The following is a 19650-nucleotide window of genomic DNA, read 5'->3' on the forward strand; positions in this document are numbered from 1 at the left end:
TTTATTTATTTATTTATTTATTTATTTAGAAGAATTTATAAACCACTTACGGGAGGGGGGGTTATTGGTTTGTTTTCCTTTTCCTTTTGTTTTATTATGCATTTTTATGTTGTGAACTGCCCTGTGGTCTTCAGTTGAAGGGCAGGATACAAATTTAATAAATAAATAAATAAATAAACAGTAAGCAGTGTACACAAAAACATGATCATGGTTCACTGACTCTAGAACACCTTCTCAAGGCAAGCCAGTTGAAGACTTTTAAAAATTTGCCCAATTATTCTAAATCTTGCCATTATTCATATTTAAATATTGCTTAATGGCTGCTGCTCTATTGCGTTTTATATAATATATAATATATTATATTATTTTATATATATATATATATATATAGGTTTTGGTGTCTTCGGGTGTCTTCCCGTGTAAGAGTTGGGGTGTCTAGGCGACGTTTCGACGAGGTCTCACTCGTCATCTTCAGGCTGGTGCTTTCGGCTTCTTGTTACTAGAACAGAGCAGGATCTCAGTGTTTGAGTTCCTATAAATACTGTTGAGGGGGTGTGGTGTATAGCCTCCAACGTTCTGGGCAGAGAGGAAGTTCCTAGGTTAATGTGCCTTTTCTTCTTTTGTTCATTAATTACTTGAGGGATATCTTGAGTGATTACTTGAGTGATATTCTGAGTACCACTTAGGAGGGTCATTAGGTGTGGATTAGTTGCTAAAGCTTTCGTGTCTTGACCTCTTGACCTTGTGAAGAGTTTTTCTGAGAAGATGGTTGTACTGCACTTAGTTGTTCTAGTAACAAGAAGCCGAAAGCACCAGCCTGAAGATGACGAGTGAGACCTCGTCGAAACGTCGCCTAGACACCCCAACTCTTACACGGGAAGACACCCGAAGACACCAAAACCTACATTCCTGTACCCGTGAAAATCTACGAAAGCATATATATATATATATATATATATATATATGTAGGTTTTGGTGTCTTCGGGTGTCTTCCCGTGTAAGAGTTGGGGTGTCTAGGCGACGTTTCGACGAGGTCTCACTCGTCATCTTCAGGCTGGTGCTTTCGGCTTCTTGTTACTAGAACAGAGCAGGATCTCAGTGTTTGAGTTCCTATAAATACTGTTGAGGGGGTGTGGTGTATAGCCTCCAACGTTCTGGGCAGAGAGGAAGTTCCTAGGTTAATGTGCCTTTTCTTCTTTTGTTCATTAATTACTTGAGGGATATCTTGAGTGATTACTTGAGTGATATTCTGAGTACCACTTAGGAGGGTCATTAGGTGTGGATTAGTTGCTAAAGCTTTCGTGTCTTGACCTCTTGACCTTGTAAAGAGTTTTTCTGAGAAGATGGCTGTACTGCACTTAGTTGTGCTCTGGCTTGGCTTCGTGTATAGGGGCGAGCTGTGGTTTTGTGCCCTGTGCCAGCCAGATCTGTGTAGGGATTGCAGGGGGGTGCAGCATCCGGAGGTGCCACTATGGTTTGGCTACTGGATGGTGTCTGTAATTTATCTGTGGAGAGGGTCTGGGTTTGGGTCTGGTGTGGTTGATTGGAGATGGCGTTCTGTGTGCCTCTGGTTCTGGTGTCGGTTTTTGTGGGGAGGGCTAATTTCCAGATGTCTGGCAGGCGGGACGTGTCGTCACGCTTGTTCATGTTGTGAGGGTGTTTCTCTATCTCGATGGCTTCCATGATTATTCTCTTGTGGTGATGTTCCATGTTAAAGAGCAATTTGGAATCTGCAAAATTAATTTCGTGTCCTGTTTCTTTCATGTGTTGGTAAAGAGAGGAAGTTTTTTCTTCTTTTTTGACGGCATTCTTGTGTTCTGCGATACGTGCATTTATTCGTCTGTTTGTTTGTCCAATGTACGTGGCTGGGCAGACTTTGCAGGGTATTTCATAGACCCCTTGGTTTTCTAACTGGATTTTATCTTTTGGGTTTCTGAGGATATTGGCTATTTTTTGGTTGGTGCAAAAGGCTGTTTTGATATTGTGTTTATGGAGGATTTTGCTAATTTTATCTGTAGTGCCCTTGATATAAGGAAGGAGGGCCATGCCATTGTTTTCTTCTGTGTCTTGGTTTTTGGGGGGTGTTTCTTTTTGGATTAGCTTCGTAACCCTGTTTTGCTGGTATCCGTTGGCGATTAACACATTTGAGAGATTCTGTAACTCAGTTGTCAAGTGGTCTTTGTCAGCCAGGCGTTTGGTTCTGGAGATGAGAGTCTTGGCTACGGAGTTTATTTGTGCAGGGTGGTGGTGTGATTGTGCATGTAAGTAGCGGTTGGTGTGTGTTTTTTTCCGGTAGATAGTGTGTCCTAGGGAGCCATCAGGTTTTTTGTAGATTAGGACGTCAAGGAAGGGAAGTTGGTTGTTGGCTTCTATTTCCATAGTGAATTGTATTTTGGGGTGTAGGCTGTTGAGATGTGTGAGGAAGCTATCTAGTTTTTCCTTCCCGTGTGGCCAAATTACAAAGGTGTCGTCAACATATCTGAGCCAAAGTTTGGGTTTGTGTTCTGACTTGTCTAAAGCATTGGTTTCAAAGTGTTCCATGTACAGATTTGCGATGACCGGTGAGAGGGGTGATCCCATAGGTGCTCCTTCTATCTGTTTGTATCTTTGTCCATTGTGGATGAAGTACGTGTTGGTTAGGCAGTGGTTGGTCAGGTCCAGGATGTATTCGGGGGGATTGTATTTGTTTTGAATGGCTGTCAAGGCTTCATTAATGGGCACTTGTGTGAAGAGAGATACAACATCGAAGCTCACAAGTAGGTCATCGGGATGTAGGTTTTGCTTCTTTATTGTTTCTATGAACTGGAAGGAGTTTGTAACGTGTGAAGCGATAGATTCTGCATAGGGCTGAAGTTGCTTAGCGAGAAATTTAGCGAGATTTTGTAGAGGTGAGCCGAAAGCACCAGCCTGAAGATGACGAGTGAGACCTCGTCGAAACGTCGCCTAGACACCCCAACTCTTACACGGGAAGACACCCGAAGACACCAAAACCTACATTCCTGTACCCGTGAAAATCTACGAAAGCATATATATATATATATATATATATATATATAATGTTCTATATTATATATATATTATATAACTTATTTATAAGCCTTTCTGAGAGCTAAAGCAACGACATATAAATGCCTAAAATGACCATTGCTAACCAAGGACAGTTTGCCCTGATTTCTATCGTGGGCACAATGATTTTAAATTATGTTTGCCACATAACCAGATATTCCCTTCTGGAGGCAAATGACATCAGTAAAAAGAAGGTGGGGAATGTCTTATTTTTCCACTGTCCACCACTTCTTATTATTTTTAATTCCAGTAATTAAATAATAATAATAATTTAGAAACCTCCTGTAACACTAAATCCTGAAACAAGAAGATACTGTATCTCAAGAAGTTAAGAGGAAGATATCTTAAGCTACCGTCAGGAATTTGCACTTGTTCTCTATCAGGTTCAGCAACTGTGGGGTTCCTTTATCAACTTGTCCTATTTATAGAAGTGGCTGAAAATACTCCATTGTGATACAGGAGACGGGAAGGTATTGTGAGCTGTAATGGAAAGTATGCTTCAAGCTATGGAGTTAGTCCTTCTGGAAGGTTGCCAGCTGTGACTGTGTTTGTAGCAGAAGGGAAATACCAGCATGAATTTTCCATTCTCAAATGCACAGGGGGAAAATCTGCTTTGTTAGCAAGACCAACCCAAGAAGGTCTTCCTTTCTATACTGTTAATCTGATGATCCAGTCAACATCAGTGAACACAATGCCAAACCCTGGTCGATGCAGTAACACTCACTGGATCCCAGTCAAAGTTCGGTTTTGTTCAGTAGCAACCCCAGAGCTACAGGGAATAAAAGCTTACAAATACCAAGACAAACCACAAGCTACTGAACATAACTGAAATAATTTAAATTTAAATTATTTACCGTATTTTTCGCTCTATAAGATGCACCAGACCATAAGACGCACCTACCGGTAGTTTTTGGAGGAGGAAAACAAGAAAAAAAAAATTCTGAATCCCAGAAGCCAGAACAGCAAGAGGGATCGCTGCGCAGTGAAAGCAGCGATCCCTCTTGCTGTTCTGGCTTCTGGGATAGCTGTGCAGCCTGCATTCGCTCCATAAGACGCACACACATTTCCCCTTACTTTTTAGGAGGGAAAAAGTGAGTCTTATAGAGCAAAAAATACGGTATACCTTGCCATATCTGGCTGGGTCGTCCCAGCCACTCTAGGTGGCTTCCAACACATATAAAAACATAAGGGCTGCCTTCAGATGTTTTGTTCTTTATCTCCTTGACATCTGATGGGTTTATTGCTATACAGAGCTGAATTGAAATGGAACATGGAAATGCTATGAAGTGTAGAATGTACAGTGGTACCTCAGGTTAAGAACTTAATTCATTCTGGAGGTCCGTTCTTAAGCTGAAACTGTTCTTAACCTGAGGTGCCACTTTAGCTAATGGGGCCTCCTGCTGCCGCCACACAATTTCTGTTCTCATCCTGAAGCAAAGTTCTTAACCCGAGGGACTATTTCTGGGTTAGTGGAGTCTGCAACCTGAAGCGTCTGTAACCTGAAGTGTCTGTAACCCGGGGTACCACTGTATACAGAAAATGGAAAATGGAATATATATAGCAATTAATACAAAATCAGGCAAGATATTATCAAATGTTTATCAATTGAGTATAGTCTACATATGGATTAACAAATGGAATGGAATGACGAAGCAATAGGTCAAAGCCAGGGGTCAGTAACCTTTTTCAACCGTGGGCTGTCCTATGTGGTGGACCAGAGTATATTTTGGGGAAAAAATATGAACAAATTCCTATGTCCCACAAATAACCCAGAGATGCATTTTAAATAAAAGCACACATTCTACTCATGTGAAAACACGCTGATTCCTAGACAGTCCTAGGGCCGGATTGAGAAGGCGATTGTAGCTGTGAGAGACAGAATAACAACAGGAAAACCCCCAGAAACCCAGAAGACAAAAGTCAGAGATTCTGTCTCTCACAGCTACAATAAACCTACCATTAAAATTATGGACTGGTCATTTCTTCGTCAGAGGGCAAATGGGCAATTTAGCATGGGATCAAATACTTATTTCCCTCACTGTATGTTCAAGCAGAGAGAGCCCGCCCCCATTACGCCACCGTCGCAGGGGAGAGCAATGACAACCTCTCACCGTACGGCCAAAGCCTCCCCTAAACACAATCCCTTTAACGGGGATCCCTGGTATTGCCGCCGCAAAGAGGAGGGGCGTGGGTCACTGCTCCACGCCCACCCCCATTTAGAAAAGATAGCCTAAAGGATTCCACCCAAGGCCTGATACCGCCAAAGTTGTGACGTTTTGCTACGGGAAAGGCAAAACCTGCCAATGCAGGGGAATTCCTTTCTGGCCCTTCAACAGCGACCTTGACGTAGCAGCGCCCACGTACCAGCAGAGAAAAGGTTAACCTGCAAAAGAAGTCTTAACTGAGGGTGGGTAGGGTGGGAGAAGCTCTGGAGCCAACTGACACTTCCCAGGTAAGATCCTCCTCCTATTGTGTGGGCAGGTAGTCCCTCCCCCTACCTGGCCTGATCACCTTGACAACGCTTCCCCAGGCGGGATTGGGCAACTGGCTGAGGTAGGCAGAGACCTCCAGGTATCCCACCTGGGGGGAGGCGGAGCCAAGCCTGTGCTAATGGTGCCGCATAGGGGTCCAGGGGGCTGCGCACGACCACGCAAAGGGCACCCCCCCCCCATTTAATGTGGGGAGCGGTTACTGTAACTCCTTAAGGCCCAGTGGTTAAATGCACATTTTTGGCCTACTAGGTTGGCTGCCCGAATCTTGTGGAGAATAGAGAAAGAAGGAGGCGGCCTGACAGAGGGATGCTTGGTTTCCATTGACAACCTACAGAACCACGTGGATCACTTTGGAGACGAAGAGAAGAAGGAGATGAGGATCGACCTGGAGAGCTTCTTGGAGTTCTGGCCACCTGACAACAAGCAATTTGGCATGACGTACATCTCTCACATATTGGGTGTGGTATGTCTGCCTAGTGACCCAAGCCTGGACGAATAAAGGAAAAGCTACAGTAGTTAGATTGTGCTGCTCATCCCATCATTTAGTGCCACCTTATGTAGGCATAAGGGCCTCTGTTGGTGCTTTTGCATGTGCTGATTCAGGTTATACAACAGAAGGGATCTAATGTGGGTTTTGTGTGGTTCTCAAGACCCCAGCTGACTAACCTTGCTTCAGATTTTGGAGTACTTGTAAGGCAAGAAAACCAGGCTTTCTTGTCCTCCTAGGTCTTCCCTGCTATTTTAACATCTTCTATACTTTTTGAAGACCACTTATTTTGCAAGCTGGTTTTAACCCTATTGGTCTCTTTTTTAATAATAGCTGGTCAGGGTTTTTTTTAGCCCTCTGTTCTAAACCACTGAGCCTCTTGGGCTTGCCAATCAGAAGGTTGGCAGTTCGAATCCCCGCAACAGGGTGAGCTCCCGTTGCTCAGTCCCAGCTCCTGCCAACCTAGCTGTTCGAAAGCACACCAAAAAAGTGCAAGTAGATAAATAGGTACCACTCCAGCGGGAAGGTAAACGACGGTTCCATGTGCTGCTCTGGTTTCGGTGTTCCGTTGCGCCAGAAGCGGCTTAGTCATGCTGGCCACATGACCCAGAAAAACTGTCTGCAGACAAACACCGGCTCCCTCGGCCTGTAAAGCGAGATGAGTACCACAACCCCAGAGTCGTTCCCGACTGGACTTAACTGTCAGGGGTCCTTTACCTTTGCCTTTTTCATAAGATGAGGCTGTTTTTGCTCTGGTTATTCTTTAAGTCTGATGTAGTATTTTTGACATTGCATTAGTTTATATCATTCTGTGCTGGCATCATCACTTTACTGGTATGCGACTTTTCCACAAAAAACTCATGCTCAAAGCTTGTAATGGCAATAACAGTAATACACTGTTAAACCTACCTATCGAATGTTATGACAATAGAATTTTGAGTAACAAAGGCAATGAATGAATGAATGGTTATTTGGCCAATGGGCAGCCTTAGAGCCCTACCCTAACCACAATTCACTATTAGCTGGTCTGCAGAAGCCTACCAAATTTTATTCAAGATGTAGAGAAATAGTGTGCCTGTAGGAAAGAAAGGATTATTTCCCAAGATTGCACACATGTAAGAGGTTCCAATATTAAACATACTGTTGAATTTTATATATAAAGGGTTGATTCTACTGCTAGTCATACTCATAGCAGACCCATCATCATCATTATTTACATTTACTGGTATATACCATTCTTCATAGGGACGTGGGTGGTGCTGTGGGTTAAACCACAGAGCCTAGGACTTGCTGATCAGAAGGTCAGCGGTTCAAATCCCTGCGACGGGGTGAGCTCCTGTTGCTCGGTCCCTGCTCCTGCCAACCTAGCAGTTCGAAAGCACGTCAAAGTACAAGTAGATAAATAGGTACCGCTCTGGTGGGAAGGTAAACGGCGTTTCCGTGCGCTGCTCTGGTTCGCCAGAAGCGGCTTAGTCATGCTGGCCACATGACCCGGAAGCTGTATGCCGGCTCCCTTGGCCAATAAAGCGAGATGAGCGCCGCAACCCCAGAGTCGGTCACGACTGGACCTAATGGTCAGGGGTCCCTTTACCTTTACCTTTACTGTTCTTCATCATACAATCTCTGGACGGTTCACAGACTAAAATACAGGCTAAAAACAAGGAAATCATTAAAGCAAAACAGCAAAACAATTACCTCCCTTCCCACAGACACATTTAAAATTTAAACACATTTAATCAGCCTGGTTGAAGAGGAATGCTTTCACCTGGCACCTAAAAATATATAATGAAGGTGCCAGATGAGCCTCCCTGAGTTGAGCATTCCACAAACATAGTTTAGTACACCTAAGTTAGTCATGCCCATTCATTTCAGTGGGTCTCCTCTGAGTAGGAATAGCACTGGCTACTTGGAGATTTTGTTGCAGACCTTGTCCTTTGCAATGCTTTGGGGCTGCATGGCAAAATACTTCTGTCCTACCTCTCAAAAGGGACGTGGGTGGTGCTGTGTGTTAAACCACAGAGCCTAGGACTTGCCGATCAGAAGGTTGGCGGTTCGAATCCCCGCAACGGGGTGAGCTCCCATTGCTCGGTCCCTGCTCCTGCCCACCTAGCAGTTCAAAAGCACGTCAAAGTGCAAGTAGATAAATAGGTACTGCTCCGGCGGGAAGTTAAACGGCGATTCCGTGCACTTAGTCATGCTGGCCACATGACCTGGAAGCTGTACGCCGGCTCCCTCGGCCAATAAAGCGAGATGAGCACCGCAACCCCAGAGTTGGCCACGACTGGACCTAATGGTCAGGGATTCCTTTACCTTTACCTCTCAAAAACCATCCAGGAAATAGTCCTGAGAATACAGAACCTGGCTGCTCCTGTTCTGGAAATCCACAGCTCCCCTAATCTGTCTTGCTCTTTTGTTTTGCGGAACAGATAAATTGCAATGGCTTCACTCTGAGTGATCAACGCGGGCTGCAGGCAGTTGGTGTAGGTATCTTCCCAAACCTTTGCTTGGTGAACCATGACTGTTGGCCAAACTGCACGGTCATCTTTAACAATGGCAAGTAAGTCATCTCCTTCTGCGCATCAGTGTGAGAAACTAAGCTTGTCAACTCAGGGAATTTCCAGAAAATTAATCTACTCTGAGCTGAGAGGTTGCCTGGCTCTGTTGATTCATGTTTTGGAGCTGCATGAAAATACATTCTTGTGAGCGTTTCTGTTGGCTTCTAACATTTCATTGGGACCTAGTCACTGATAAAGATCCTATCAGTTCTTGGGCCAGTGGGGAGAAAACGTATTGGAAAATGGCAAATTTCCACAGCCCGTTGGAAAGTTCTCCTCTGAAAGTCCCATTAAAATGATTGGGAGCTGTATGTGAGCGTTACTATATCGGTTGGGTTTGCGCCGAGAACATTGCTAAGGGTTGTGCTCAGAATGTGTGATTTTGACAACCCTGCAGAACATTCTTGGGTCTTGACAGATAAGTTAGGGGAGATGGATAACGCGGGAAGTTTAAGCGAACATCAGAATGAAGCTGCCAAATGTTGGTCTTCAACACATTGGCATATTTCCCCACAAATCCTTTTCGGTTCATTTCTAACACAATTAAGCAACTCTGTGCATGCATTTGTGGTTCTGCAGGTTTGTTGTCATGCAAACTGCATAGCTTTGCAAGATGGAAGCCCCTCTTCACCCCCCCCCCCATAAAAGTAGACAGGTGGCACCAGCCTGGCTTTTAAAGAATCTGCAGCTGTAGTTAAAGGCATAGCTGAAATGTCTTTCCTCCAAAACCAAAAGCTCGTAACAGAAACGATGCATTTATCTGCCTGGCAGATAAGTGGTGCCACAATCAGAATATCCTCAGTAAGGAAGGAGATGGTTTATACCAACAGTCTGATCTACAACTACTTCTTCTTTTTTTTACATTTTATCCTATTAGAGAAGTTTCAAAACAGTCAGACTAAAATATTGCGACAAAAGCACATCACAGTTTGAACAGAACAGAAACAGGAGAATGTAAGTCACAGGACAGATCTGATACCAACTAGTGCACGGGAAGTTGCTGGGCTGGGGAATTCATCTCATCTTTGCCATCACAATATTGTTGGTTCTTCCCAAACAGCAAATTTATTTTTTTAAAAAACATCTTCCCTGAAAGCTAGAGAGATCATCCACCAAGTAGCATCAAGGCACAGATCCTATGCTGAGCTTTCGAAGACCTAAGTAAACACTCAAGTAGTTGTTATGAAACAATCCATTAGCAGCCTGTTCAGTTTTTAAAGAGAGAGAGAAACTGTGGACTTGGCTATACAGCTGCAAATAAATGTTTAAAGTGTGTTGCAAAGTGCATTATGCAAATGTGACACTAGATGGCGATGGCTAGCTATGACAAATTCAACACTTTTTTTCAAAACGTTATTTTAAAAAGCAACGTTTTAAATATGTGTCTAGATTCCCCCTGTGTTGAGAAGGGGGAATTTGGGGTGAAGAAGTGTGTAACCATTCCTCTGTCTGTAGTTTCTGCAGTCCAAATGGCTCCCTCGCTGTTGCTCTCCCATGAGATTTCAAATGGCTCTTTGTCGATTGAGAGGAAGGAAGCTTCCAAACGGGTCTTGAGATCAGCACTCTCAGCCAGGCAGCTTAACGGCACAAATATGAAAAGCACACTCAATTGTACAAAACATATAGGGAGGGCCACTGATAAAATCCATTAAGAGCCTGACAGAATGAAAAGTCTTTAGAGCCCATTTGCATAGCTGTCAACCGTCCCTTATTTGGCGGGAAACTCCCTTATCCCAGCGCCGTGTCCCGCTGCTGTCCCTTATTGATGATGTCCCTTAAATTTCCCGGGTTTCAAAGGAAGCAGCTCCTCTCTCTCCCTCCCTCCCTGCCGGCCAGGGAGGAGGGAGGCTCCAGCTGTGTTGCTTGGCTGCTTGGCCCGCCCCCCTCCGGCCTTCTCTCACCAGCCTCGCCCCCCGGGAGCCCCTCCCCGCTGGGACTGGCGGGAGCCTCGGGCCCTTCTGCCACCATCCTCCTCGCGGCCGCCGAACTGAGCGTCTCTGCCTGGGGCCTCCCCTCTGCCCACCGCCGCTGCTGCTGCTCCTGCTAGGCCGTACTGCGGCTGCGCCGCCGAAGAACCCATATGAGATGGGCAGCCTATGAATTGCTGAGGAGCCTTGAGAGAAGAGCGGGGGCAACTATAGAGAAAGCAGTTCAGAGAGAGGAGGCGGCGGCAGGTGTTCCAAGGGCTAACCATAGAGGGGGAAAGCGGAGGAAGGACCGCAAGCACTTCTCCCATAGATTTGTAGTCGTAGACTAGCATAGATGGTCTGATCTGCGGGTTTACTTCAGGCGCTATTCTCTCTCCCCCCCCCCCGCTTCCTCCTGCCCCACCTGACGGAACTGAGAGCTGCAGATGGAGCACAAGAGAAAAGATACAGAACTGCAGCAGCATCTTCGTAGCTTGGACTTCGTTTTGCGCGAAAAGTTGTTGCTGCTTGTAGTTATTTAATTGCAGTGTTTCATCAGCTGGTGTCTTGAGCAGCAACCTCTGGAAATGAAGGGCTAAAAACCGGCGCTGCTCTCCAAAATTATCTGGTCCCTTTTAACTTCGTACTTCAGCTGGTTGACTAAAATCCCTTATTTTGGCTGCTGATCCCTTATTTTCGGGGCTGCTGGTCCCTTATTTTCCAATCTGTAAGTTGACAGCTATGCCCATTTGAAGGCTGCAGGAAAGGGGTGGCAATTCTGTCGCCTGCCGATAGCCTCGTAAAGTCATGGAGGAGAGCGTTGTGGCTTAGGACTCCAACTTGCAATTTGATATGCTACCTTCACTGCTGCCTCTGATCTCTACCTTGGCCCTCAAAAGCTGTACGCTAGCATTTGATGTACTAAATGTATGGATTCAATTTGCTTTTCTTGCTTTATTTCTTTAGCGTGTTTACCTCTGTCAAACTGCAGATGTCTGTTTCTTTCTTTCAGTCATCAGGCTGTAAGATCATTGTTCCACACCCAGATGAGGTGGGTTGGCCTTGAACCATAATATTCCCCCTTTCACTGCTATCCCGCTCGAACACCCCCCCCCCATACCGACCCCAAAGTCCCACAGGCAGTAATAACCAAGTTATAAAGATGACTTTGTTTTTACTCTTTCTACCACCTCTATGCAAAGTCCCACTAAACCCAACCCTTCATTTTGTAATCCCTGCATTTGTAGAGTCTTTCTTTAAAAAAGTAGTCATTATGACAATAATTCCCCCTCTCCTCTGACAAACTTCCCCATACCTCTTAATGCCTGCTCCAATTTATTTTGCTCTCCAATTCTTTCATTGGCAATGATAGCATGAGAATTTCTAACGATGGTAACCGTAGTAGATCCAGTAGATCTTTTATTACAAGAGCAAATAACGTGGCATTGTCTGATACTCTGATTTTGGCTGCATTGACAAACACTTTCGGGCCCCTGTTTAGAATCACAAAACCTTAAAAGCGATTAAAATGGCAAAAGCCGCAGGTGTTTACAATATCAGTTTAGCTAGTTCTAGGCCGCAAGGCGACACCTATTTCTGCTGAGGTCTTCCAAGCAAAGATCAGCCCTCTTGGTGGATCCTCTTTCTTCATGTGGGAATGAGTAGATGTAGATCCCATGGGGACAATCCAGCCAAAGTTAAGTACTTAAAAAAATATATGTCTAATTTTACGTATTAACTTAATAACACAATAAATGCTAAATTTCATTCATTTCAATGGGAGAGAGTTGAACACATGGTGTCTTGGACTGGCTAGATGCAGAGGTACGGTGGAAGGAACCAGCTGGGGAACACCCAAGGGAAGAAAGCTCAGAGAGTGGGGATTGGTGGTGGGACAGGGATGGGTGATCAGAGGGAGAAGAGGGAGCAGATTTGGAGGAGGAGGTGTCGGAAGATGAAGAGGGAGCAGATTTGGAGGAGGAGGTGTCGGAAGATGAAGGTGGCTGATTAGCTGTTCTCCCTGTGCAAAGGTCAGAGGGGGCAGGGTTTCTGTTGAGGAAGGTGATTAGCTGTGGGAGGAGCTTATCAGAGGTAGCAGGGCAGCAGTTGAAGAAGGAGCAAAAAGGGTTTTCTTGTGTGTGTGTGTTTCTTTGTGGCTGATTAGCTGTTTTCCCTGTGCAAAGGGAAGTTTAATCCATCTTTTAGATTTGGGGCGCTAGTCTCAAACGTTTGTTGGGGGAGACCTAGGTTTTTTTGTGGGGGGAGTTATTTGTCCTGTCTTCACGCTTTTTATGATGGAGGACCGCTGTAGCCACCCCAACGACGTTCTCAATATGGAGGGGGAGGGAACAGCTGCAGTCGCCTGCGGTTCCTGCGCAATGTTTGCCATCTTGCCAAAGGTTGCAGGCAGCTTTACCTGCAGCAATTGCATGTTGATTGCCCTCTTAAAAGACAAAGTCCAGCAACTGGAGGAACGTGTAGCTACACTCCAAAGAATTAGAGAGCTAGAGCTCTTCTTGGAAGCAACAGAGCACACCGTCTCCACCAAGGAGGAGACAGGGGACTCCCCTGAGAAGGAGGCTAGTTCATCAACACAGGAGCCAGATATATGGAGAAACGTGACTCAAAGAAGTAGGAGGCCCAGGGTTCGTTCTGATTGTTTAGAAATACACAATCGCTTTGAGGTCCTCTCCCCTAGCATGGAAGACGAAGAGCAGACTCCATCTGAGGATCTCTCCCTCATTTCAGTCGATCAGGTATATGAAGACGAGCAGCAAAGTCAGTCCTCAGGGAATGTGCAGGCGACCTTGGAACGGACAGCTCATGGAAGAACCCCGACCAAACCTAAGAGGAGGCGTGTAGTGGTGATAGGGGATTCCCTACTGAGGGGAACAGAAGCAGTGATCTGTGGGCCTGACAAGATGTCTCGGGAAGTGTGCTGTCTCCCCGGGGCTAAGATCCAAGATGTAACTGAACGACTGCAAGGAATCATAAAACCCACTGACAAATACCCCTTCCTCTTGGTTCATGTGGGAACCAATGACACTGCAAGCAATAGCCTCCAGAAGATCAAAGGAGACTACGAGGCTCTGGGCAGGAAATTGAAGCAATTAAATGCACAAATTGTCATCTCATCTGTCCTCCCAGTTGAACGACGTGGCCCAGGGAGAGAGGGAAAAATAGTGGAAGTGAACAGCTGGCTTCGCAAATGGTGTAAACAGGAACGGTTTGGATTCTTAGATCACGGACTCCAGTTTCTTGAAGATGGACTTCTGGCAAGCGATGGGCTGCACCTCACAACGGTTGGGAGAAATGTTTTTGCCAAAAATCTCAGAAACCTCATCAGGAGGGCTTTAAACTGACTAATGTGGGGGAGGGAGACAGTGCTCCTGAAGGTAGGAGTCTATCAATTGATGAAGATGATCATCCAAATGTCATAGACCAAATGGAGCAAAGAGCACGCAGACCTAGTGGTGGGAGGAAAAAATCCTTAAATAAGAGACATGGGGGAATGATTAATGGACTTCAATGTCTGTACACTAATGCGCAAAGCATGGGAAATAAACAAGATGAGCTTGAGCTCTTGGTACAGCAAACTAAATATGACATAATAGGCATCACTGAAACCTGGTGGGATAAGTCCCACGATTGGAATGTAATAATGGAGGGATACAATCTATTTCGGAGAAACAGACCAGACAAGAAAGGAGGAGGAGTGGCGTTATATGTCAGGGATGTGTATACCTGTGAAGAGATCCAAGATTTAGAACCTCAAAGCCAAATTGAGAGCATTTGGGTCAAAATTAAGGAAGAGAAGAATAACAGAGACCTCATTGTGGGAGTTTACTATAGATCCCCAAGCCAAACGGAGGACATAGATGATGCCTTCCTGGAACAGATGGCCAAGCATGCAAAAGGAAGGAAGATAGTAGTAATGGGGGACTTCAATTACCCGGATATTTGTTGGATGTCAAACTCAGCCAAGAGCATAAGGTCAAACAGATTCCTCACTGGCCTTGCAGACAACTTCATTGTCCAGAAAGTGGGAGAAGCAACAAGAGGAACAGCCATTTTAGATCTGGTCCTAACCAATGTTGATGACCTGGTTAGTGGGGTAGAAGTGGAAGGATCATTAGGCGCGAGTGATCATGCTCTTCTGAAGTTTACTATACAGCGGAAAGGAGCAGCCAAGCATACTAGGACTCAATTTCTTGACTTTAAGAAAGCCGACTTCATAAAACTTAGGGAAGTGCTGGGTGAGATCCCATGGACAGTAATACTAAAAGGAAAGGGAGTTCATGATGGCTGGGAGTTTGTTAAGAGGGAGATAGTAAAAGCACAACGTCAGGTAATACCAATGAGACGGAAACATGGAAGGTGCCTAAAGAAGCCAGGGTGGCTATCTAAAGAACTTTTAACTGAGTTAAGATTAAAAAAGGATGTGTACAAAAAATGGAAAATGGGGGAAACCACCAAAGAGGAATTCAAACAAATAGCCAGCACGTGTAGACACAAAGTCAGAAAAGCTAAAGCACAGAATGAACTCAGGCTTGCTAGAGAGGTTAAAAGCAACAAAAAAGGCTTTTATGGGTATGCTCGTAGCAAAAGGAAGAACAAAGAAACAGTGGGGTCACTCAGAGGAGAAGATGGTGAAATGCAAACAGGGGACACAGAAAGGGCTGAACTCCTCAATGCCTTCTTTGCCTCAGTCTTCTCCGATGAAGAAAACAATGCCCGACCTGAAGAATTTGGAGCAAATGATTCAGCAAAGGAAACACAGCCCAGAATAACTAAGGAGATAGTACAAGAATACTTGGCTAGTTTAGATGTATTCAAGTCTCCAGGGCCAGATGAACTGCATCCAAGAGTATTAAAAGAACTGGCAGATGTGATCTCAGAACCACTGGCAGTCATCTTTGAGAATTCCTGGAGAACAGGCGAAGTCCCGGCAGACTGGAGGAGGGCAAATGTTGTCCCTATTTTCAAAAAGGGGAAAAGAGAGGACCCAAATAATTACCGCCCAGTCAGTCTGACATCAATACCAGGGAAGATTCTGGAGCAGATCATTAAGAAAACAGTCTGTGAGCACCTAGAAAGGAATGCTGTGATCACCAATAGTCAGCATGGATTTCTGAAAAATAAGTCATGTCAGACTAACCTGATCTCGTTTTTTGACAGAATTACAAGCCTGGTAGATGAAGGGAACTCAGTGGATATAGCCTACCTTGATTTCAGTAAGGCATTTGACAAGGTGCCCCATGATATTCTTGTAAAGAAGCTGGTAAAATGCGGTCTTGACTATGCTACCACTCAGTGGATTTGTAACTGGCTGACTGACCGAACCCAAAGGGTGCTCATCAATGGTTCCTCTTCATCCTGGAGAAGAGTGACTAGTGGGGTGCCACAGGGTTCTGTCTTGGGCCCGGTCTTATTCAACATCTTTATCAACGACTTGGATGATGGACTCAAGGGCATCCTGATCAAATTTGCAGATGACACTAAACTGGGAGGGGTGGCTAACACCCCAGAGGACAGGAACACACTTCAAAACGACCTTGACAGATTAGAAAACTGGGCCAAAACAAACAAGATGAATTTTAACAGGGAGAAATGTAAAGTATTGCACTTGGGCAAAAAAAATGAGAGGCACAAATACAAGATGGGTGACACCTGGCTTGAGAGCAGTACATGTGAAAAGGATCTAGGAGTCTTGGTTGACCACAAACTTGACATGAGCCAACAGTGTGACGCGGCAGCTAAAAAAGCCAATGCAATTCTGGGCCTCATCAATAGGAGTATAGCATCTAGATCAAGGGAAGTAATAGTGCCACTGTATTCTGCTCTGGTCAGACCTCACCTGGAGTACTGTGTCCAGTTCTGGGCACCACAATTCAAGAAGGACACTGACAAACTGGAACGTGTCCAGAAGAGGGCAACCAAAATGGTCAAAGGCCTGGAAACGATGCCTTATGAGGAACGGCTAAGGGAGCTGGGCATGTTTAGCCTGGAGAAGAGGAGGTTAAGGGGTGATATGATAGCCATGTTCAAATATATAAAAGGATGTCACATAGAGGAGGGAGAAAGGTTGTTTTCTGCTGCTCCAGAGAAGCGGACACGGAGCAATGGATCCAAACTACAAGAAAGCAGATTCCACCTAAACATTAGGAAGAACTTCCTGACAGTAAGAGCTGTTCGACAGTGGAATTTGCTGCCAAGGAGTGTGGTGGAGTCTCCTACTTTGGAGGTTTTTAAGCAGAGGCTTGACAACCATATGTCAGGAGTGCTCTGATGGTGTTTCCTGCTTGGCAGGGGGTTGGACTCGATGGCCCTTGTGGTCTCTTCCAACTCTATGATTCTATGATTCTATGATTCTAGGCAACAGGGCTTAGGGAGCAGGAAGAGGCTGTGGCAGAGCACAGTTCAGACTCCGAGGCAGAAGCAGAGGCTGGGGAGGAAGAGGGCAGGGTGCTGAAGAAGTGAGGGTGTCTCCTCCTGCTACAGTGTCCAGCTCCTCTCCACCTTGTCTCCCAGAACATGGAGAGGGGTGGAGAGGGCAGAGCGAAGAGAGAGAAGGCAAAGGATCTTAAGTCCTTGAAGCTTCTTCATTGGGGGCAAAACCTACAGGCTGTGCTCATGAGCCTTGAGCTGTTTTGTTTCTTTGAATAAAGATTTAACTTCATTGACACCTTGTGAGCTATTGCTGACCTGTCCCTGACTCCTTCCTTGACACCTGGTGAACTCTCCCTATTGAAATCAATGTGTGATCTTCTTCTTTTAATCCTTTGCCATTCATTTCATATTACAATTTTCTGGTGTGCTCACCCTTGCCACTGGCTCCCTTTGTAATGATAACAAAAATTAATAAACCTAAGTACCTCAGTGAAGAAGGTCTTGCCAATCAGAAGGTCGGCGGTTCGAATCCCCGCGACGGGGTGAGCTCCCATTGCTCGGTCCCAGCTCCTGCCAACCTAGCAGTTCGAAAGCACGTCAAAGTGCAAGTAGATAAATAGGTACCACTCCGGAGGGAAGGTAAACGGCGTTTCCATGAACTGCTCTGGTTCGCCAGAAGCAGCTTAGTCATGCTGGCCACATGACCCGGAAGCTGTCTATGGACAAACACCGGCTCCCTCGGCCTATAAAGCAAGACGAGCGCTGCAACCCCAGAGTCGTTTGCGGCCGGACTTAACAGTCAGGGGTCCCTTTACTTTTACCTCGGTGAAGAGGGAGGGAATGGCTGGCAAGAGATCGTGTGCTCAATCAATTGCAAGCAGCTTAAAAACACATGCTTAGAAGGGTGAAGTCCTTTGGGCAGACTGGTCCATGTGCTTTGGAGTGTGGAAGCAAGCACATCAACCTCCTGTCACTGGTTACCTCCTCCCTTTGCAATGAGGGGAGAGCTGTGAAAACTGTAAGGGTTATTCCAAGCATTCCTGGTGGTCAGGGCCTGTCCAAGACATTTTGGAACCACAAAATGGTATCCCTACGCCCCACCAGGGAAGAAGGGATGGGTGAAGTTCTGCACTGGGGACAAGCAGGGGAATCAAATCAATCTTACCAGATGGTTGAAGTGGGAATCCAATCCAAGGGAGGATCCTGCTCTCAGTCATGCCTAAGGATGGGAGGAGACCAGCAGTGCCTCCTCTTTGCCCATGGGGGGCGCTACCAAGGAGGTGGCAGGTCATGCCTCCAACCAGTGCCCCACAGCTGCCCGAGTTGGTTGGCTCACCTTGGGTCATGGGTGCAAAGTAGGCTGTCAAAACTCCAATGATTTACAAGGGAAACGGTTGCTTGCATGTCTCTAGATAGAATAGCTGATTGTAAAAAAAAGGTCTTTGTTGGGAGATGTTGCATGCTTGAAACTTAAGTCTCCACAACTAACACATTGTTGTCTTTTTAAACCTGTGTGGATCTAATTATGAATATGGTTAATGTGGCATGTAAAGGAACATCCTTTAAAAAAAAAGAGAGAGTGGTGCTTTCAATTGAAAAGTTGTGATTGAATTTGAGTGCACTGTGGCAGATGTTTGCTATTGGTCCCTGCAAATCAGGGCTGGGGAATGCCATCATCCTTGACCATTAGCTAGGCTGGCTAAGACTGATGGGAGTTGGCGTTCAACATCTGGAAGTCTACCAGTTCCTTGGTCCTGCAGCCAATGAGCAAGCACTCATAGATATGTATTCTTCATCTCCCCAACAAATCTAGGGTCCTAATGAACTGTTATGGCGTAGCACTGTTGAAACTAAACAGCTGTGGACCTGGTCAAGGAAGTTTGTGCAGGCCTTTCTGAGCTTTTCAAGAAAGAGCAGGTTATATATGCCTAAAATAAATGAATTTTTAAAAAACTAAACAACTCTTGTGGTACCTGAAAGTCTAGCACATTTACCACTGCATAAGCTTTTGTGGTCTCTGTCCCACAATAATAAAATTGCCATAATAAATGTGTCGGTCTTTAACTTGCCAAAGACTCTTTATTTGTGGCAACAGACTAACACAGCTACCCCTCTGGAAATTAAGGGGGGAAGGTGGGGGAAACTGAAAGATCTTTACATGCAACATGCTTAGAAGAATTGTGGCTGAAAAAATTTGACACAATTCTGCAATCTGGGGAGTCCCAAAGCCTATTTAAGCAGCCCTATTGAAATGACAATAGAAGACAATATGTTTCGGATGGTATGGTACAAAAACACAGAGATGTGTTCGAAATGGAGATCTTTCAAAATGCATTCTTGTTTATGGAGCGAATGATGTACCTGTGAGGATAGCCCAAATGCTGGCATTCCCATGGGGGGCAAAATAAGAACGTTTACTTTCCACATTCCCCATGCATTCTCTCAAGGCTGATGCCTTTGTCCTGGAGAATGATCGAATGGTGCATCAGTTCAGCTGCTAGAGCTCAGGGAGTCTGCCTTGAGTAATGTATGGAGGACCAGGTGGATTCAAATTTAATAAATAAATGGGATTCCTCTGGTGAGCCTGGTGTCCAGCTGTGCAAAGGCTCAGCTTCTTACCACGTAATCTGGGTGACCCATGTCCTAAAATCAGACCCAGTGCTACCTTCAAGTACCGTATTTTTTGCTCTATAAGACTCACTTTTTCCCTCCTAAAAAGTAAGGGGAAATGTGTGTGCGTTTTATGGAGCGAA

General features: G+C 45.3%; 1 protein-coding gene and 1 long non-coding RNA gene across 3 annotated transcripts in view; one reads left to right on the forward strand and one right to left on the reverse strand.

Annotated features, from left to right (window-relative positions):
* Positions 1-19650, reverse strand: part of LOC308571474 — a 116219-nt gene that overhangs the window by 41029 nt on the left and 55540 nt on the right. The gene's annotated exons all lie outside the window — the stretch shown is intronic.
* SMYD1 (SET and MYND domain containing 1) overlaps positions 1-19650 on the forward strand; it is a 58116-nt gene that overhangs the window by 27746 nt on the left and 10720 nt on the right. The window contains exons 3-5 of one of the 2 annotated variants that reach the window (XM_081166559.1): positions 5808-6021; positions 8472-8602; positions 11520-11558. In XM_081166559.1, coding sequence (XP_081022685.1) covers positions 5808-6021; positions 8472-8602; positions 11520-11558 — 384 coding nt within the window. The remainder of the gene's footprint in view (positions 1-5807; positions 6022-8471; positions 8603-11519; positions 11559-19650) is intronic. The other variant, XM_081166560.1, reaches the window with a different exon arrangement.

This window comes from Podarcis bocagei (genome assembly GCF_964188305.1).
Source record: "Podarcis bocagei genome assembly, chromosome: 13".
NCBI classification, from domain to species: domain Eukaryota; kingdom Metazoa; phylum Chordata; class Lepidosauria; order Squamata; family Lacertidae; genus Podarcis; species Podarcis bocagei.